Raw genomic sequence first — 13,919 nt, 5'->3', positions numbered from 1 at the left:
GAGATTAAAAATTTATAATTTAAAGATTACTTAACTGTATATTTCAAATATATATAATTTAGTTTTCTATGTTTAATATTATTTTTAAATATTTATCTGACAAAAATAAATAAATAAATACGAGAGAGTATCTGTATTTGACCCCAATCAACTACCCATATCATCCACCGTCGAAGGTCAGGATCTTTACTAAACACTATACTCTATGTTATTATCTGTTCCCAGTGAAGCAATTTTTACGGCTTTTGATTTCTTTAAGGCTGAAGGGAGAAAAATATGAACTTGCCTTGATTCCTTAGCCACAACGTAAATGATCACTTGATTCCCTAGAAACCCAAGGCGTCTGGAAGAATCTTCTTCTGTCCCATTTCGTAAAGGTTTACTCGCCACTCAACCCCAATCCAAAAGTTTTCATCTTTCTGTAAAAAAATGAAAGAATTTGTGTATTAGTAAAAAATGAAAGAATTTTGAATTTGTTTATTAGTAAAAAATGGATCTTTCCGAGTTGGTAAAAAATATTTCGCACTTTTATGTATTTTCAAGTGCTGCCCATTTTCTTGGATTTTAACGCAAAGTTTATTTGTAAACTTCTACCACGTAATACTCGAGCTTCCATATTGTGATCTGTTCGCTACATCTGCTGAATATATCCGGTCTTGTTATTGATGGTAGGTATGGTGTAAAACCTTGTCGAATTTCTGAGTACAACTGTTCACCGCGCATTCAGCGCGTGGTGTTGACCGTTAGGTGGTGGTCTTGTTGGTTTTAGTTAGTCTTCTTAATGTGTGATAAAGTTTTAAAAGTTTCGAGGGTTTTAAAATCTTCAATCGCTTTTTTCGGTGTGCTAGATCGTGAGCTTTCTCGTGCTATTTTTCGTTTTCAGCTTTAAGATTTTGGAAGTTCGAGGATAAAATTTTAACTGCTATTTGAAGTGTCATGGACTCACGGGATTGCTAGTCTTTTTATGGTATTTTATCCTATGGAGTTTTATACAGAGCGTGAAGCTGAGTACTTCGTTGAAGAAAGATTTCTTGCATCACTGTTTGTTTGTTGGATGGATGTCAAGAGTGGTACTAGAGGGCGTGGAGCAGTTTCTGTAGCAATTGAATTTGATTTGGAGTGAATCAGATGACATGAATGGTAATGGCATTGATAAAATGCCATCAGTGTTAGAAAATAAGGCTGAAAACAACCTGAAGATTTTGATGGGTGTGGGCCGAGTTTATGGTTATGATACTCCGATTCATAAAAACAAGTTTCCAGAAAAAGAGCTCAATCGTGGTGTATTGACAGGGACAGGGACAGGGACAGGGACAGTGACAATGACAGAGGATAGTCCAATGGAAGTAACAAGGATATCTCCAAATGAATTATCTAGTGTTGATCCAGATTTAGCATATCAGAAGAAAAAAACAGTATTTGCATCCGATGACGAGTCTTTAACTGAACAATTTGATTTGTGTACAGCACTCAAACAGAACCAGGGGAGGACAAGTTTGTTGGAGTCATCACCTGTTGACGAGGTTTCACCGTCAAAAGATTTTAGTAGCGGTTCACTACCTCGGGCGCGAAGAGGTTAGCATTTACAATTGTTGGTAACTTATCCAGTTGATTTATAGATATCTGATTTAGTTGCCTAGGCATGGCATCATGTGAAAATTTTAATATAAGCTCAGAACTGGTATTAATGCTGTTGATGGCTTGTTTTGCTGTTTCATCGGTTTTATTTCTGGTATATTTCCAGTATTTACATGGTTCTTTCTCTCTTTCTGTCCATCATAAAGTCAATGTTAAGTAAAGGGAGACTTTCTGTTTTAGATTTGAATGTGTCTGATTGTGCATTTTCCTTGTCATCTCAAGATTTGGATTACTGCATCACAGCACCAGTGCAGAGAACTCTTTTTCTCGACAGCCAGGAGGCCACAATTTCAAAATCTATGATTGAGAGAAGGGGTAGTCCAAGGCCTGATCTAAAATTGGATAGACTATCTGAACATGAGAAGGTGACATGAACTTCAATGGGATTCTATTTCTTTGTTGAATTTGTGGCTTTATTAATGTTATTTGTATTTTTTGTGTATCTGTGTGTTTGCACTCCCTCTGTTACCTGGCATGAGTTCCATGTAGAAGCTACAAGATCACTACAAGGGCACTTGCATTTGGTACTCAATGTTTCGCCCTAGGAATATTTCATATTCATTGACACATGTCCCATGAAATCAATATTTTTGCACACGAAAACTCTTAGGACAGATTTCTTTGTGATTGCAATTGTGCCTGCTAGCCTGTCTTTCCTTTGTGCCATTATGTATTATATCTCTGTAGTGTTGAAGAACCACTCATAACTAAAAGGACACTCTCAAAAAGGATATCTTGTACTATGCGATTAATAGCTCTGTGCTTGTGACCTCATCTGCAAGTGTATTATCTGCCTGGTTTTCCAAGATGATGATTGTGTATTCCTGTAATATATGCTTTCATTCATTATAGTTTAATGTCTCTTAGCCATTCCTTTAGCCCGTGGAAAAGATCTGTGCCTACATTTTTTCTTAGTTATATAGTAGGCTTGACTTATTTGTAGCCCATGTGATGATTTCTGCTAAATGCGATGTGCACCTTATTCTTCAACTGTTTTTTTTTTCTTGTATAGATTAAAAGGATATACTAGGCTGATGTCGATTTCTCATAACTACTGTTTTTTTACTTTTCATACCCAGAAAAAGCTAATAGTGAACTTAGTGAAGATACAAAGTGATGGGACTGTGGAGGTTGACCTCACTAAGGGTGCTCACGAAGCTTCTGAGTTGCTAGACCTCCAGCCAGACGAGGCATTTCCTTGTACTACTGATTATATCATGACTGGTTACGACAAACCTATTCCAAAATTAAACATCGCCCTGCTTATTGTTGGGACAAGAGGAGATGTTCAGCCTTTTCTAGCTATAGCTAGGAGACTTCAGGTAAGCCTTCAAATTTTGGAATTGCTCGAATTTGTGATATTTAATTAATGTTTTCACAATAGAATATAGTTTACTTTTTCATGAAGAACTTTGTGAAGATTTTGTTTCAAATGTTTAACTGAATTCGTATGTAACAACAGGAATATGGCCATCATGTTAGGTTGGCAACTCATTCCAACTTCAGTGGATTTGTCAAGTTAGCTGGGGTCGGTTTTTACCCGTTGGGTGGTGATCCTCATGTTTTGGCTGGATGTAAGAGGTTCTCGACATGCTTGTATTCCTGTGAATATTCTTGGAATTTAATCTCATGTTTTGGCTGGATTTAAGAGGTTCTCGACATGCTTGTATTCCTGTGAATATTCTTGGAATTTAATCTAAGATATCCTTGTTGCTGATTATATTTTCGCACTAGTAGCTGTTGATATTTGTGTTTTTTGTACTTGGTCCATAACTATAGTTTACGATTAAAACTATGTTTCTTGTTTCTAAACTTTTTACTATAAACTTGTAGCCCTTGTAATGCACTTTGCAAATTCTTTATTTTTTCATTAGTTAATTACCTGATAGTAATCGGTTCAGTCTGAACTTATCTTGACTAAGTTTTTGAATACAATCACAGATATGGCAAGAAATAAAGGTCTTATTCCATCTGGTCCAGGAGAAATTACCATGCAACGGAAACAAATAAAGGCCATCATTGAATCTCTCCTTCCAGCGTGCACAGAACCTGATCCAGTGACGGGTGAGCCATTCAGGGCTCAGGCAATTATAGCAAACCCACCTGCATATGGTTAGTTTTAAACTAAAAGCATTTGGGAGCTTTCTCTATCCTTTAAAAACTTATTTGATAAATATACATTCAAAAGCCAAACTGTTTCTTTTTAGTTCATCTTAAACATATGAGGTTTTTTGGTTATCAGGACATGCACATGTGGCTGAGGCTCTTGGCGTTCCCCTGCACATCTTCTTCACGATGCCTTGGACGTAAGTTTATATATTTTTGCCTGATCTCTATTCCTGTCTTATCTTTCTAACAAATTGAATCTTACTTATAAGAAAAAATAAAAGGGAAAAAATATTTACACGTGTAATTTATTCTCAGGCCAACATATGCATTCCCTCATCCATTGGCAAGAGTACCTCAGAGTGCAGCATACTGGGTATGTTTCAATTTCATGAGATGCTCTTCTTTAATTTGGATAAATTTACTGAATTTCATGATAAATGTAGACCTCGTATTTCTTGATTGATCCAGCTATCATATATTCTTGTGGATTTACTGATATGGTGGGGCATAAGAAGCTATATTAATGACTTTAGGAAAAATAAGCTTAAGCTCGCCCCTATTGCATACTTCAGCACGTACCATGGTTCGATTTCTCATCTTCCAACAGGCTACATGTGGAGTCCCAATGTCGTCCCCAAGCCAAATGGTAAGCATTTTCCTCTGCTGGTATTATTTAATCAGTCATTGATCTTTACATTATATGTTGATTAGTATAATTGATATCTTTGAGATTTTCAAATCATCCAAGTATTTTGCCTTTTTCATTTGGTAAAATATCGCTGTTCTACTTTTCATAGTTAGGTTTCGTGGTATAAACTATGGGTTCTAGATATATTTATATTTCAATGGTGATCCATTACAACTGATATTTCTTTTTCTAAAATGCAGACTGGGGTCCCCTGGTTGATGTTGTTGGCTACTGTTTTATAAATCTTGGATCAAAATATGAACCAACTCAAGAATTTCTTCAGTGGATAAAAAAAGGCGATGAACCAATTTATATTGGCTTTGGAAGCATGGTATGATGGTTAAATGAGAATGTTTCATATTCTGTTATGGGATCCTTTATGCGTCAACTTTGATTGTTTGATTAGCCTCTTGAGGATTCAAAGAAAACGACGGTTATTATCTTGGAGGCATTGAAGAATACAGGGCAGAGAGGAATAATCGATCGAGGGTGGGGCAACCTTGGTACTCGTATGTTTCTTTCATCTGTTATATGACTTTATCATTTTGCATTTTATTGGTACTCTAGTGATGTCATATGTTCACGGAGTCAGTGTACTGTGTACATCTGATAAATGGGTTGAAATTTTATCACGAATAGTTGGCTTGTGATCATCCTACCTTGTATTTGAGCATAATTTGAGAATATAAATCTGCACAATTATATAATATAACCTTTAAAATGTAACATACTCGTGCTCGAGCACACTGTTCTTCTCAGTAACATTATTTACACTTTCTTTCTAGTGCAGATGAAAATATCCCGGACAATGTTTTCCTTCTTGTGGACTGCCCTCATGATTGGTTGTTTCCTCAGTGTTCAGCTGTGGTTAGTCCAGATTCGAAGCTGCATTTGTGTTTATATCTTTTTTTGTTTTTTGGAAGGGTAGTTTGAAATAGTCGCTTTAACATCAATTGATTATCGCTGTTGTAAATTTAGAAAAATGTTCGAGTATAGATTTTTCATAGAAAGAACTCTATTCATTATATCCTGTTGCACTCATGAAGAATAACATTGCATTTTTTAGGTTCATCATGGCGGAGCTGGAACCACAGCCACTGGACTACAAGCAGGGGTAAGCCAGAGATTAAAATGACCATATGTGTTTTGATTAATTAATGATTCTGCATATGCCCTCAAGTAAAATACCCACATTTCTGTACTCCATTACCATGAATACAGATGTGCATACGACTTATCGATATAAAGGTTTGAATTTTACTGAGCCATTAGACAGCATAAACATGGAACGAGTTTATTGATATGCAGTGTCCTACAACCATAGTTCCGTTTTTTGGAGACCAGTTTTTCTGGGGAGAAAGAGTCTATCAGAAAGGATTGGGACCTGCACCAATTCCTATTTCACAGCTTTGTGTTGAATCTCTTTCAGAAGCTATACAATTCATGCTCCAACCAGAGGTACGTATTAACTTAATCAATACCTAAAATGTTATGGCATAAGTGGAGCATAAAATATTGAATCTCATTGTGCACGTTAGTTTCTCTGCCAAGGCTTGGAAATTACCCGAACATTCTATGTTCGACATAAGAGGGATTATTAGAATTTACTTCCTATGGTCATTGTCCTCTGCGACTAATTTTGTGGCGATGTCACATTTAAATTGATACACGGTTGAGTAGGCTACTCATAATTAATACCAGTAACTTTTGGAATGTAGCAGCAAGCGCTCAGTACAACATTGTCACAGTGTAGAACCGTTTAAACGGCAACCATTGTTTCCAAAACACATCTGATCAAATAGACCTGTTTAATACCATTGGCCATGAGCTAGTAGGACGTGAGGGTTGCTGTATTACATATTGTCAAAGCAATCTCTTTTAATGCTGAAAAATCATCTCCAGGTAAAATCACGAGTGATGGAATTAGCACTACATATCCAGAACGAAGATGGTGTTGGAGCCGCAGTCGATGCATTTCATCGTCATTTACCACCTGAGCTTCCAATGCCATCACCACCACATTCAGATAAGGATGAAACTCCAAGTCCGCTGCAGCGGATTTTCGTTCAGATTGGAAGACTGTGTTGCCTACCATGTGGTGGTTCTTGAATTTCTTGCAGTAGTCATATACTCCATTACGCTGTAAATAGTCACCTCTTGCTAGCAATTCATTTCATTTTTCTTGTTTGTTTTGCTTCTTTGTTAATTATTTTGACGGATTTGCTCAAGAAGTTTCACCTTCAAGCTCCCATGATATTTTTTAATCACATTTCACGATTTTATGTAATCGACATTCATGCGTTTAAAAGTCGGTATGGATTACCTTCAGCATGCGTGCAACTGCCATCTATATAGTATTGTAGTTCCATTTTTTTACAAGAACTGGCTCCTCTGTCGATGTTTTCTATGTTATAAATCTGCTAGCTCCTCTCTTCGAAGTAATTTCAGAGCCAAGTTTTCCAACTCGATTTGTTATCTTTCTGTTGAATCGGAATTTGTGGGTTTTATATTTATATATTACTCAGTTAAACGTTAGATTTAATGACATACTTGAATTTTATTTTTGTAGCAGTCACATTTTTACATTTTACTTGAGATTAGCACTACCACTAAACACAATGTCTTGGCACTGGTTTATAGCGAATTATTCGAGATAAATCTTCTGGGACGACCTCTCGAATTTATAACAAAACTCTTCCTTTGATCAAAATAATAATTTTCATATCATTTTCTTCCATATCAGATTACATCTATTATTATATCATGAAAATAAATTGATTTCAATTTATTAGAATAACTTATAGTTGAAATTTTACTTTAGCAAAACAGTGAATGAAATTTAAATTTTCGTAGTGTTAATGATATATCATATGTCGATGTTTTCAATTTCACACGTTTTTTTTTTCGAAGTTTTCCATTTCACACGTTTTTTTTTCGAAGTTTTCTTTGCCACTAATATCACAGTATCAAATTATCTCCTAAGAAATCGATTCCTCTGTGTATCCCGTTTCCCTCTGCAAAACAGCGTAAAATGGCAATTTTTGCGGCGCCCGCAGTCCCCAGAACCGTCGTTAAAACATCGTTTTCTTCAACATCGACGATTTCAAAGCTTCCGCACTTGACCTCTCTTCAGTTCCCAACGGAGCTTCGCACCTTTCAACTCCGGAGCCAGTCCCTCAAATCTATGCCAAGCCGCCGAACTCTGGTAAATGTGATTTTGTTAATGAAAATTAGCAACTATGACCTTTTTTGAACAATTTGTGTTGTGGTTTTGAAATTTATTTGCAGGTTCGTTGTGATTTGTTTTTTTATTCTGGGCAGGGAAAAGTTCTGTTTTTTTTTGTACGATTATGAATTGGTAATTTTACATGGTGACGTTGGTTGGACTTGTTCTAATTTCAGTTTTTATTTTGTAGTTATTTTTTTATCCACAGTTGAAATGGTGGTGTTTGGTTTTTGCGGAGGTATATTCCATTTTTCCCTTGTAATATTAGTGAAAGAAAGAGATTTCGAAATGCGAAATATTGAGCTTTCTCCATATTTATTTTCAAGAATTAATGAGATTATCTTGGTAAAATTCTTCTCGGAGTTTGTGAAACTGAAATGTATGGAACTGGAACTCGAGCTACAAGGTCATAAAGAAACAATGAACAAAAACACTGCACCTTGTCATAAAGAAACAACGAACAAAAACACTGCACCTTGTGTTTCCCCTGTTCCACAACAAGAAAGCTTGTATTATAAGGTCAGAATTTTCTACCTGTAAGCATTTTGATGGCAGACTTTTCAAGATAATAATAATAATAATAACCAAGAAGTAAAAGCTCTTTCAAAATAGTTGATTCTGACAGTATCAAGGCTTTTAGATTTTGTCATATGTTGGAGCTAATAGAATGAATGTCATTGCATTAGGTAGCATCAAAGCAGCAGACATTTTCTTCTTTTGATGAGTTGTTGGAAAAATCTGATAAACCAGTACTTGTAGACTTTTATGCTACTTGGTATGTCTCTTTGTTACTTTCAACTTCAGATGTTATATGTGATAAGTATTGTCCTGATTCTGTGTTTGAAATTTTTAGGTGTGGTCCTTGCCAGTTTATGGTTCCTGTTCTAGAACAAGTCAGCTCTAAAATGGAGGGTAAGATCCTAGTGGTGAAAATTGACACAGAGAAATATTCCAGCCTTGCAAATGAGTACAGTATAAAGGCGTTCCCAACTTTCATTTTGTTTGTGAATGGAAAACCAGTTGATCGCTTTGTAAGAGCATTTTAGTTACCTTGGTATTCTTCAAATATTTGCTTGATGCTTGCAAGATTCAGCTCTGTCTTATTATATTATTGACTAAGCCAGAGAAGACAAGTGAAAGATTGTGGGAAATGACAAGAAAAATTTCTTTTATCCCATAGCTTTCAGAGTGTCTTGGATCCAAGTGTCACAATTAGAAATAACTGGTTTGATATGTGTATGTGGATTAACACCTGTATTATTCATTCATAAAAGCTCATCATGATTTACTATGTGGTGCCAACTGTCAATTTTTGAGGACTGTTTATGGTTAAATGTATTAATATCCTATAACACATAGAAATCAATTTTCAGGAGGGTGCGATGACTGCCGACAAGCTCATTGAACGCATTGAAACTTCACTAAAAGTTAAGCAGAGCGGAAGAGGTGAGATAATTTGATTCCCATCCTCTCACACACACAAAAGAAAGGAATTACTACTCCTGATTATATATCACTCTTCGGGCAGGATTGAGTATTTTAAAATTTGAGAGATCAATGTAGAAGGTGCAGGCCACCTAAATTTGTGGATAATGTTTACTTTGAACGTGGTAAGGTTTGATTCTTGCCTTTGGAGTATTAATCATTGCTTACATTGGTTCAAACTTTTGACTGCTTTAGTTTGAGCATAATGTGTTTTGAACTTCTAATGTACTTATTTTAAGACGGAGAATGAATTTGATAGTTATTTTACTTGTTCAGATTTAACAACCTTGATTGCCTTGGATATTGTTTCATACGGCAATTGGAGTACAAAGTCAGGTTGAGTTGAAGCGAATGGTTTTTTTTTTCAAGTTCTTATTGTTTACATTGTATTCTTGTTGGTGACTTTATAAGAACATAAATATGTTGCATATACCATTTATTTTTATATTCACAATGTGAGGGGTTTTTATATATAAATGTTTCATTAGCCAAAGTGGAGGCTCACGAGCTTCGATGGAGATGGCTTAGACATTCTTTAATGTAATAAACTATTTTGTATCTCGATACAGCTTTGAATAGAATTGTGGAAAATGTCAGGAGCTGACTGCTCCGTGCGAATCTTTCTTCCTTGGAGATACTTGAATATGCTATACAGTAAGACCTCGTTAAATCAAAAGCCATCATCCTGATGATCCATCAATGCCCAAGATCCATCTTCCTGCTGCACCATACCTTTATTCTTCTCACACCACCACGAAGCTGGTACACAATGTTCGTCCTTCAGCACATCCATGTACTTGTTAACAAGCCCGATATCACGATTAACTTCAAGCTTGAATCCTCCTTTACTCCCCTGGGTGCCTGCAACTCCATGCAAATAAACTTCCAAGCTATGCCAACTGTTTTCGTTGCCTGGATTCTTCAAGTAGTCCGATTCCTCAGTGTTAATGACCAACTCTTCACCAACATCTGTGTAGTTTATCAAGGGGTATAATGTAACAACATCTAGTGCATTCTTTGTGCGCAGAACATGAAGATTCTTTAGGTTTGCATATAGTCTACTAAAATCGTCGTTCCCCACACGAGGACTGGCAAATGCAAAGGCTGTGACAGGACAGGCCTTGTTAGGCATTTCCCGAGGCCTATTGTATCCATTAGCAACTATGTCTACTGCATTTAGTGTGGCGACCGCTGCTCCTAAGCTATGTCCTGTTATAGTTATGCTGATTTCTTCATTCTTGTACTCGTCCACCAATCTTCTTACCTCGGTGAGAACCTAAGGACATTACAATTGTTCAAATTAATCAATTATGTCTGCATGTACAGACACCGAGCTGATCCAAGATAGTAACCCCCTTCCGCGTAAATTATGTTTTAGCTATAAATTTTGTTCCCGCCTCACTGATTTTTCTATTTTATTGGATACTGGATATGAAGATATTTTTGGTTGCCACTTTATCCATTTACTTACCTGGTTTCTTGCGCTGGTCTTGTTAAATAGTGATCTTGGATCTTCAGAATTGTATATAGAATACCAGCCTAGATGCACCTTGACCTCAGCATTAGTTCCAAAGATATTTGGAGCAGGAACTAAAACAAACTCCAAATCATTCGCCCATTCAAGAGTCTGAATTGTCCCTCTCCAAGCTATCAAAATATCCCTTCGCCCCAATGCATTTTTCCCTTCATCTGTAGCCACAGCAACATACCCCATCCAATTTGATTCCTTGCTCCAAGCCTCCCTAGACCATGATTTCACAATAATGGCCTCGGAAACTTCAATAGACTGAAGTCGCATAAAAATATTTTGTAACCTGATACTTAAACTCCCTGCCTTTATCTATTCCTACTTTAGAAAAGAGATCATATTCTGCATATCTACTGCTTCCTGCATATTTTGATGCCTTTTCGTGGTTGAAAGTGTCATATGTTACTTGGGCCATTTCACCGTAGTTGATAATATATCGACGTAGGTCCCTGTCGAGAGGATCTAACAGACCTTGCCAGTGGTTTTTACCACTTAGAAGACTCCATCTTTTGGCAATGTCGCTTTTCACTTCTGTGCTGCTGACTTCTCTCCTCTGCTTCCTCTTGCAGAAATTGACCACCGTGTCTTCGCCACATTGCACCAAAAAATTCAAGTATTATTATTATTATTCTTTTTAATGCATTGTTTGTTTCATGGTTTCTCATGAATTTATAGAACTCAGAAAAAGGCGGTGATATGCGTTTGTGGGGAAATTATCTATTAATATAATATGAAACAATCTAAAATTCACATGTATTTTTTTTAAATTATTTAAGTCTCGTCTGTTAACGAACAATATATATATATTTTTATATATATAAATAATTTTCACCTTTAAAATACAAAATCGTCTATTCTCATTAAACTTTTAGTTGCCATCCTGAAATCGTTAGATAAATTAATTTAATAGACTGGTAGCTAATCTCTTACGCACATTTAATGGATAAATTAATTTAATAAGACTGGTAGCTACAGTTTTTCTTTTTTTAGATATCTTCCGAGTAAGATTTTAGTACTCTACATTTATTTAACAATTTTAGATTGAAATGCTAACCTTTGAGAGTCATATTCCCGTTTAGGGTGTCTTCGAAAACGGAGATATTCCTGTTAAAAAAAAACAAAATCGCAGCAAAATGTAAATAAGATCAAGAAACGACTTTGATTAATGAACAAATACATCCATGTAAGGTTTTGTTTATCCACGCAACACATGATACGTATACTGAGTAGATAATTCATGGTAACTCATTCAACCCTGATATATGAATGAGTAATAATGATTAATCACATAGCACATATGTTATGTGCTGAGTGGATGACGATGTGATGAATGGATGAAGAAACTACCAATATAGTTAGCACCCATAAATTCTCTAAATTCCATTTGTTGCATGCATGGTAAAAAGATTCTCAGACGATGGAAAATTGCATTCTAGTACTGTTCTTTTGAAGGGAAAAAAGCCATAAATTTTTCTAAAAATATTGGGGGCTACATCAAAAGACGACTGAGGCACTTGAATAAGCAGGGGCTTATCGAGTCAGACTCAAAAATTTAGTTATATCTGATAAATATAATACAAATAATAAATGATTACCCTGTTTGATCGTGTTTGCGCTTCCTTTAATTTGGCCCGAGAAATTCTGAAAATACCTTTCTGTATGTGGTGTTGTAGGAGAGAAAATACAAGTATATGCGTATATATAGCTAGCTAGCCATTCTTCTATGGTTACTGAGTAGTTGCCACACACAAATTCTTACATATCATGATCGTATGGTGTACAAATTGGCTACAGATAACCTCATTCATCTCCATAACCGTTTTAATATTCTTGAACTCCAACTGCAAGCAAACCCCATTCTTCCATATCTGTTAAAATTCATAGTTGTAAGTAAAGTGTATTTGTTATCATACTTTTCGTTCAGATCTATAATACTAAAGAAGTGAACAAAGAGGTCACATTCATTAATATATATATATATATATATATATATATATATATATATATATATATATATATATATATATATATTAAAGAGGTGACATTCATCTATTGGATGATGAACACTGAACTTGATAAGGTTGATGAACAACATATCAAATCTCTATTTGAGTTGAATTTTATTTTGCCGACATAATACATTATACAAATAATGATTAAAAGTTTGAACTAAACTTTTTCTTGAGAGTTTATTCAACTCGATTGTATGATTATTATAGCTTGCTTTCAAGTTACAATTTATCAATGTTATGGACCAAAAAAGATTCTTGGGAGAATAAAAGGCAAATAAGTTAACATGAGCTAAATATTGACGAAAAAGCATGGCAAATTGAATAAAATAAGATGCTTTTGAGTCCAATAAGGTAAGCCTAGCTCCAATTACATTTTTTTCCGCGTTTTGGACGTAGACGCTTCCTTATCCATCTAGTACTTTACAAATTATAATTTCAAATTCCGTAAGTAACCCTCAGTTTTTTTTTTTTTTTTTTAAATATATATTACAAATTTAATCAAATCTTCCTCTAATTCTTATTAAATTTTCCATCCAAATTAAACTATGACATCTCTTTTCCATATCTCGCCATTCCATCGGATATGGATAAAGGTAGATCGACTGCAATAAAATTGAGTTGTTTTGAAATGTTGCACACTCACTGTACACACTAACGTTAGCATTGATGAGGTGACGTTAACCAATTGGTGATGAAACGTTAAAATTTGTGTGTGTTTTAGTTTTGATATGTTGCACACACACAGTGCACACTTATATGAGCACAGATGATGTGATGAAACATAGAAAATTTGTACATCCACGTAGATGTCATTAAATTACACGGACAATGAGCGTCTCCTGTCAGAAACTTTTGGGCGAATGGAACATCAATGAACCGATTACACACCGGAACAAGAGGGATTCCAATACTGTTCAGGTATGAGACTGTGCAGTTTAGATGGACTTATAAGATTTGATATGTAGTATTAATATCAAGAAAGATGATATTTTTTTTTGGAAACTCATTATATAAAAACTACAAAGTTAAGCGTGATAGTGATCATTTGTAAAGTTTTTTAGGGTGCGTATAAGGATCACCCATGAAAAGTTTCCTGAAGTGCGTGTAAGTGATGACATAAATACATTGAAGAAACTCGTCTTGATACAATAGAAACGTTCATCAAATCTGAGACGTTACACAAGCGATCGTCACCTACGTTCAAAATTAAAGCGTTTATGCCTCGCATGTCAA

The 13,919-nt window shown here is 35.4% G+C and overlaps 3 protein-coding genes across 9 annotated transcripts; 2 read left to right on the top strand and 1 right to left on the bottom strand.

The window, feature by feature from the left end:
* Positions 1-202: 202 nt before the first annotated feature.
* LOC140807201 (sterol 3-beta-glucosyltransferase UGT80B1-like) lies at positions 203-6,785 on the top strand. 5 transcript variants are annotated; one of them, XM_073163944.1, is made up of 15 exons: positions 203-377; positions 1,468-1,575; positions 1,861-2,003; positions 2,718-2,960; positions 3,101-3,212; positions 3,580-3,750; positions 3,881-3,944; positions 4,063-4,120; positions 4,216-4,393; positions 4,636-4,766; positions 4,842-4,944; positions 5,226-5,302; positions 5,502-5,549; positions 5,744-5,893; positions 6,338-6,785. In XM_073163944.1, the coding sequence occupies exons 3-15, from the start codon at positions 1,938-1,940 to the stop codon at positions 6,542-6,544; spliced, it is 1,608 nt and encodes a 535-aa protein (XP_073020045.1). In that variant the 5' UTR covers positions 203-377; positions 1,468-1,575; positions 1,861-1,937; the 3' UTR covers positions 6,545-6,785. The 5 variants fall into 5 exon arrangements, with proteins under 5 accessions (XP_073020045.1, XP_073020043.1, XP_073020044.1 ...); XM_073163942.1 differs by having other exon boundaries at positions 996-1,575; XM_073163941.1 differs by lacking the exon at positions 203-377 and adding an exon at positions 415-668 and having other exon boundaries at positions 996-1,575.
* A 583-nt stretch (positions 6,786-7,368) lies between these two features.
* LOC140807203 (uncharacterized) lies at positions 7,369-9,723 on the top strand. Of its 3 annotated transcripts, XM_073163947.1 has the most exons (6): positions 7,369-7,640; positions 7,852-7,899; positions 8,348-8,436; positions 8,515-8,692; positions 9,035-9,271; positions 9,423-9,666. In XM_073163947.1, exons 1-5 carry the CDS (start codon positions 7,467-7,469, stop codon positions 9,119-9,121), a joined length of 576 nt encoding a protein of 191 aa, XP_073020048.1. In that variant the 5' UTR covers positions 7,369-7,466; the 3' UTR covers positions 9,122-9,271; positions 9,423-9,666. The 3 variants fall into 3 exon arrangements, with proteins under 3 accessions (XP_073020048.1, XP_073020049.1, XP_073020047.1); XM_073163948.1 differs by lacking the exon at positions 7,852-7,899; XM_073163946.1 differs by lacking the exons at positions 7,369-7,640; positions 7,852-7,899 and adding an exon at positions 7,906-8,180 and having other exon boundaries at positions 9,423-9,723.
* LOC140807202 (phospholipase A1-IIgamma-like) lies at positions 9,610-12,462 on the bottom strand. Its single transcript, XM_073163945.1, is given in 5 exon segments — positions 9,610-10,422; positions 10,618-10,932; positions 10,934-11,259; positions 11,729-11,778; positions 12,270-12,462. Coding segments are annotated over 4 exon segments (1,260 nt in total). The 5' UTR covers positions 11,742-11,778; positions 12,270-12,462; the 3' UTR covers positions 9,610-9,816.
* Between the last annotated feature and the right edge of the window lie 1,457 nt (positions 12,463-13,919).

The sequence above is a fragment of the Primulina eburnea genome, chromosome 12 (assembly GCF_022965805.1).
Source record: "Primulina eburnea isolate SZY01 chromosome 12, ASM2296580v1, whole genome shotgun sequence".
Classification (NCBI taxonomy): domain Eukaryota; kingdom Viridiplantae; phylum Streptophyta; class Magnoliopsida; order Lamiales; family Gesneriaceae; genus Primulina; species Primulina eburnea.
Note: the sequence above shows the minus strand (reverse complement) of the source record. Positions and strands in the feature narration are given on the sequence as shown.

Coding starts and splice junctions, on each gene's coding strand:
- LOC140807203 (XM_073163946.1), top strand. CDS start 7,950: ATGCGAAATATTGAGCTTTCTCCATATTTATTTTCAAGAATTAATGAG. Junction 8,181..8,347: donor AAGAAAGCTTGTATTATAAG/GTCAGAATTTTC, acceptor TCATTGCATTAG/GTAGCATCAAAGCAGCAGAC. Junction 8,693..9,034: donor GAAAACCAGTTGATCGCTTT/GTAAGAGCATTT, acceptor ATCAATTTTCAG/GAGGGTGCGATGACTGCCGA.
- LOC140807201 (XM_073163942.1), top strand. CDS start 1,134: ATGAATGGTAATGGCATTGATAAAATGCCATCAGTGTTAGAAAATAAG. Junction 1,576..1,860: donor ACTACCTCGGGCGCGAAGAG/GTTAGCATTTAC, acceptor TGTCATCTCAAG/ATTTGGATTACTGCATCACA. Junction 2,004..2,717: donor GACTATCTGAACATGAGAAG/GTGACATGAACT, acceptor TTTCATACCCAG/AAAAAGCTAATAGTGAACTT.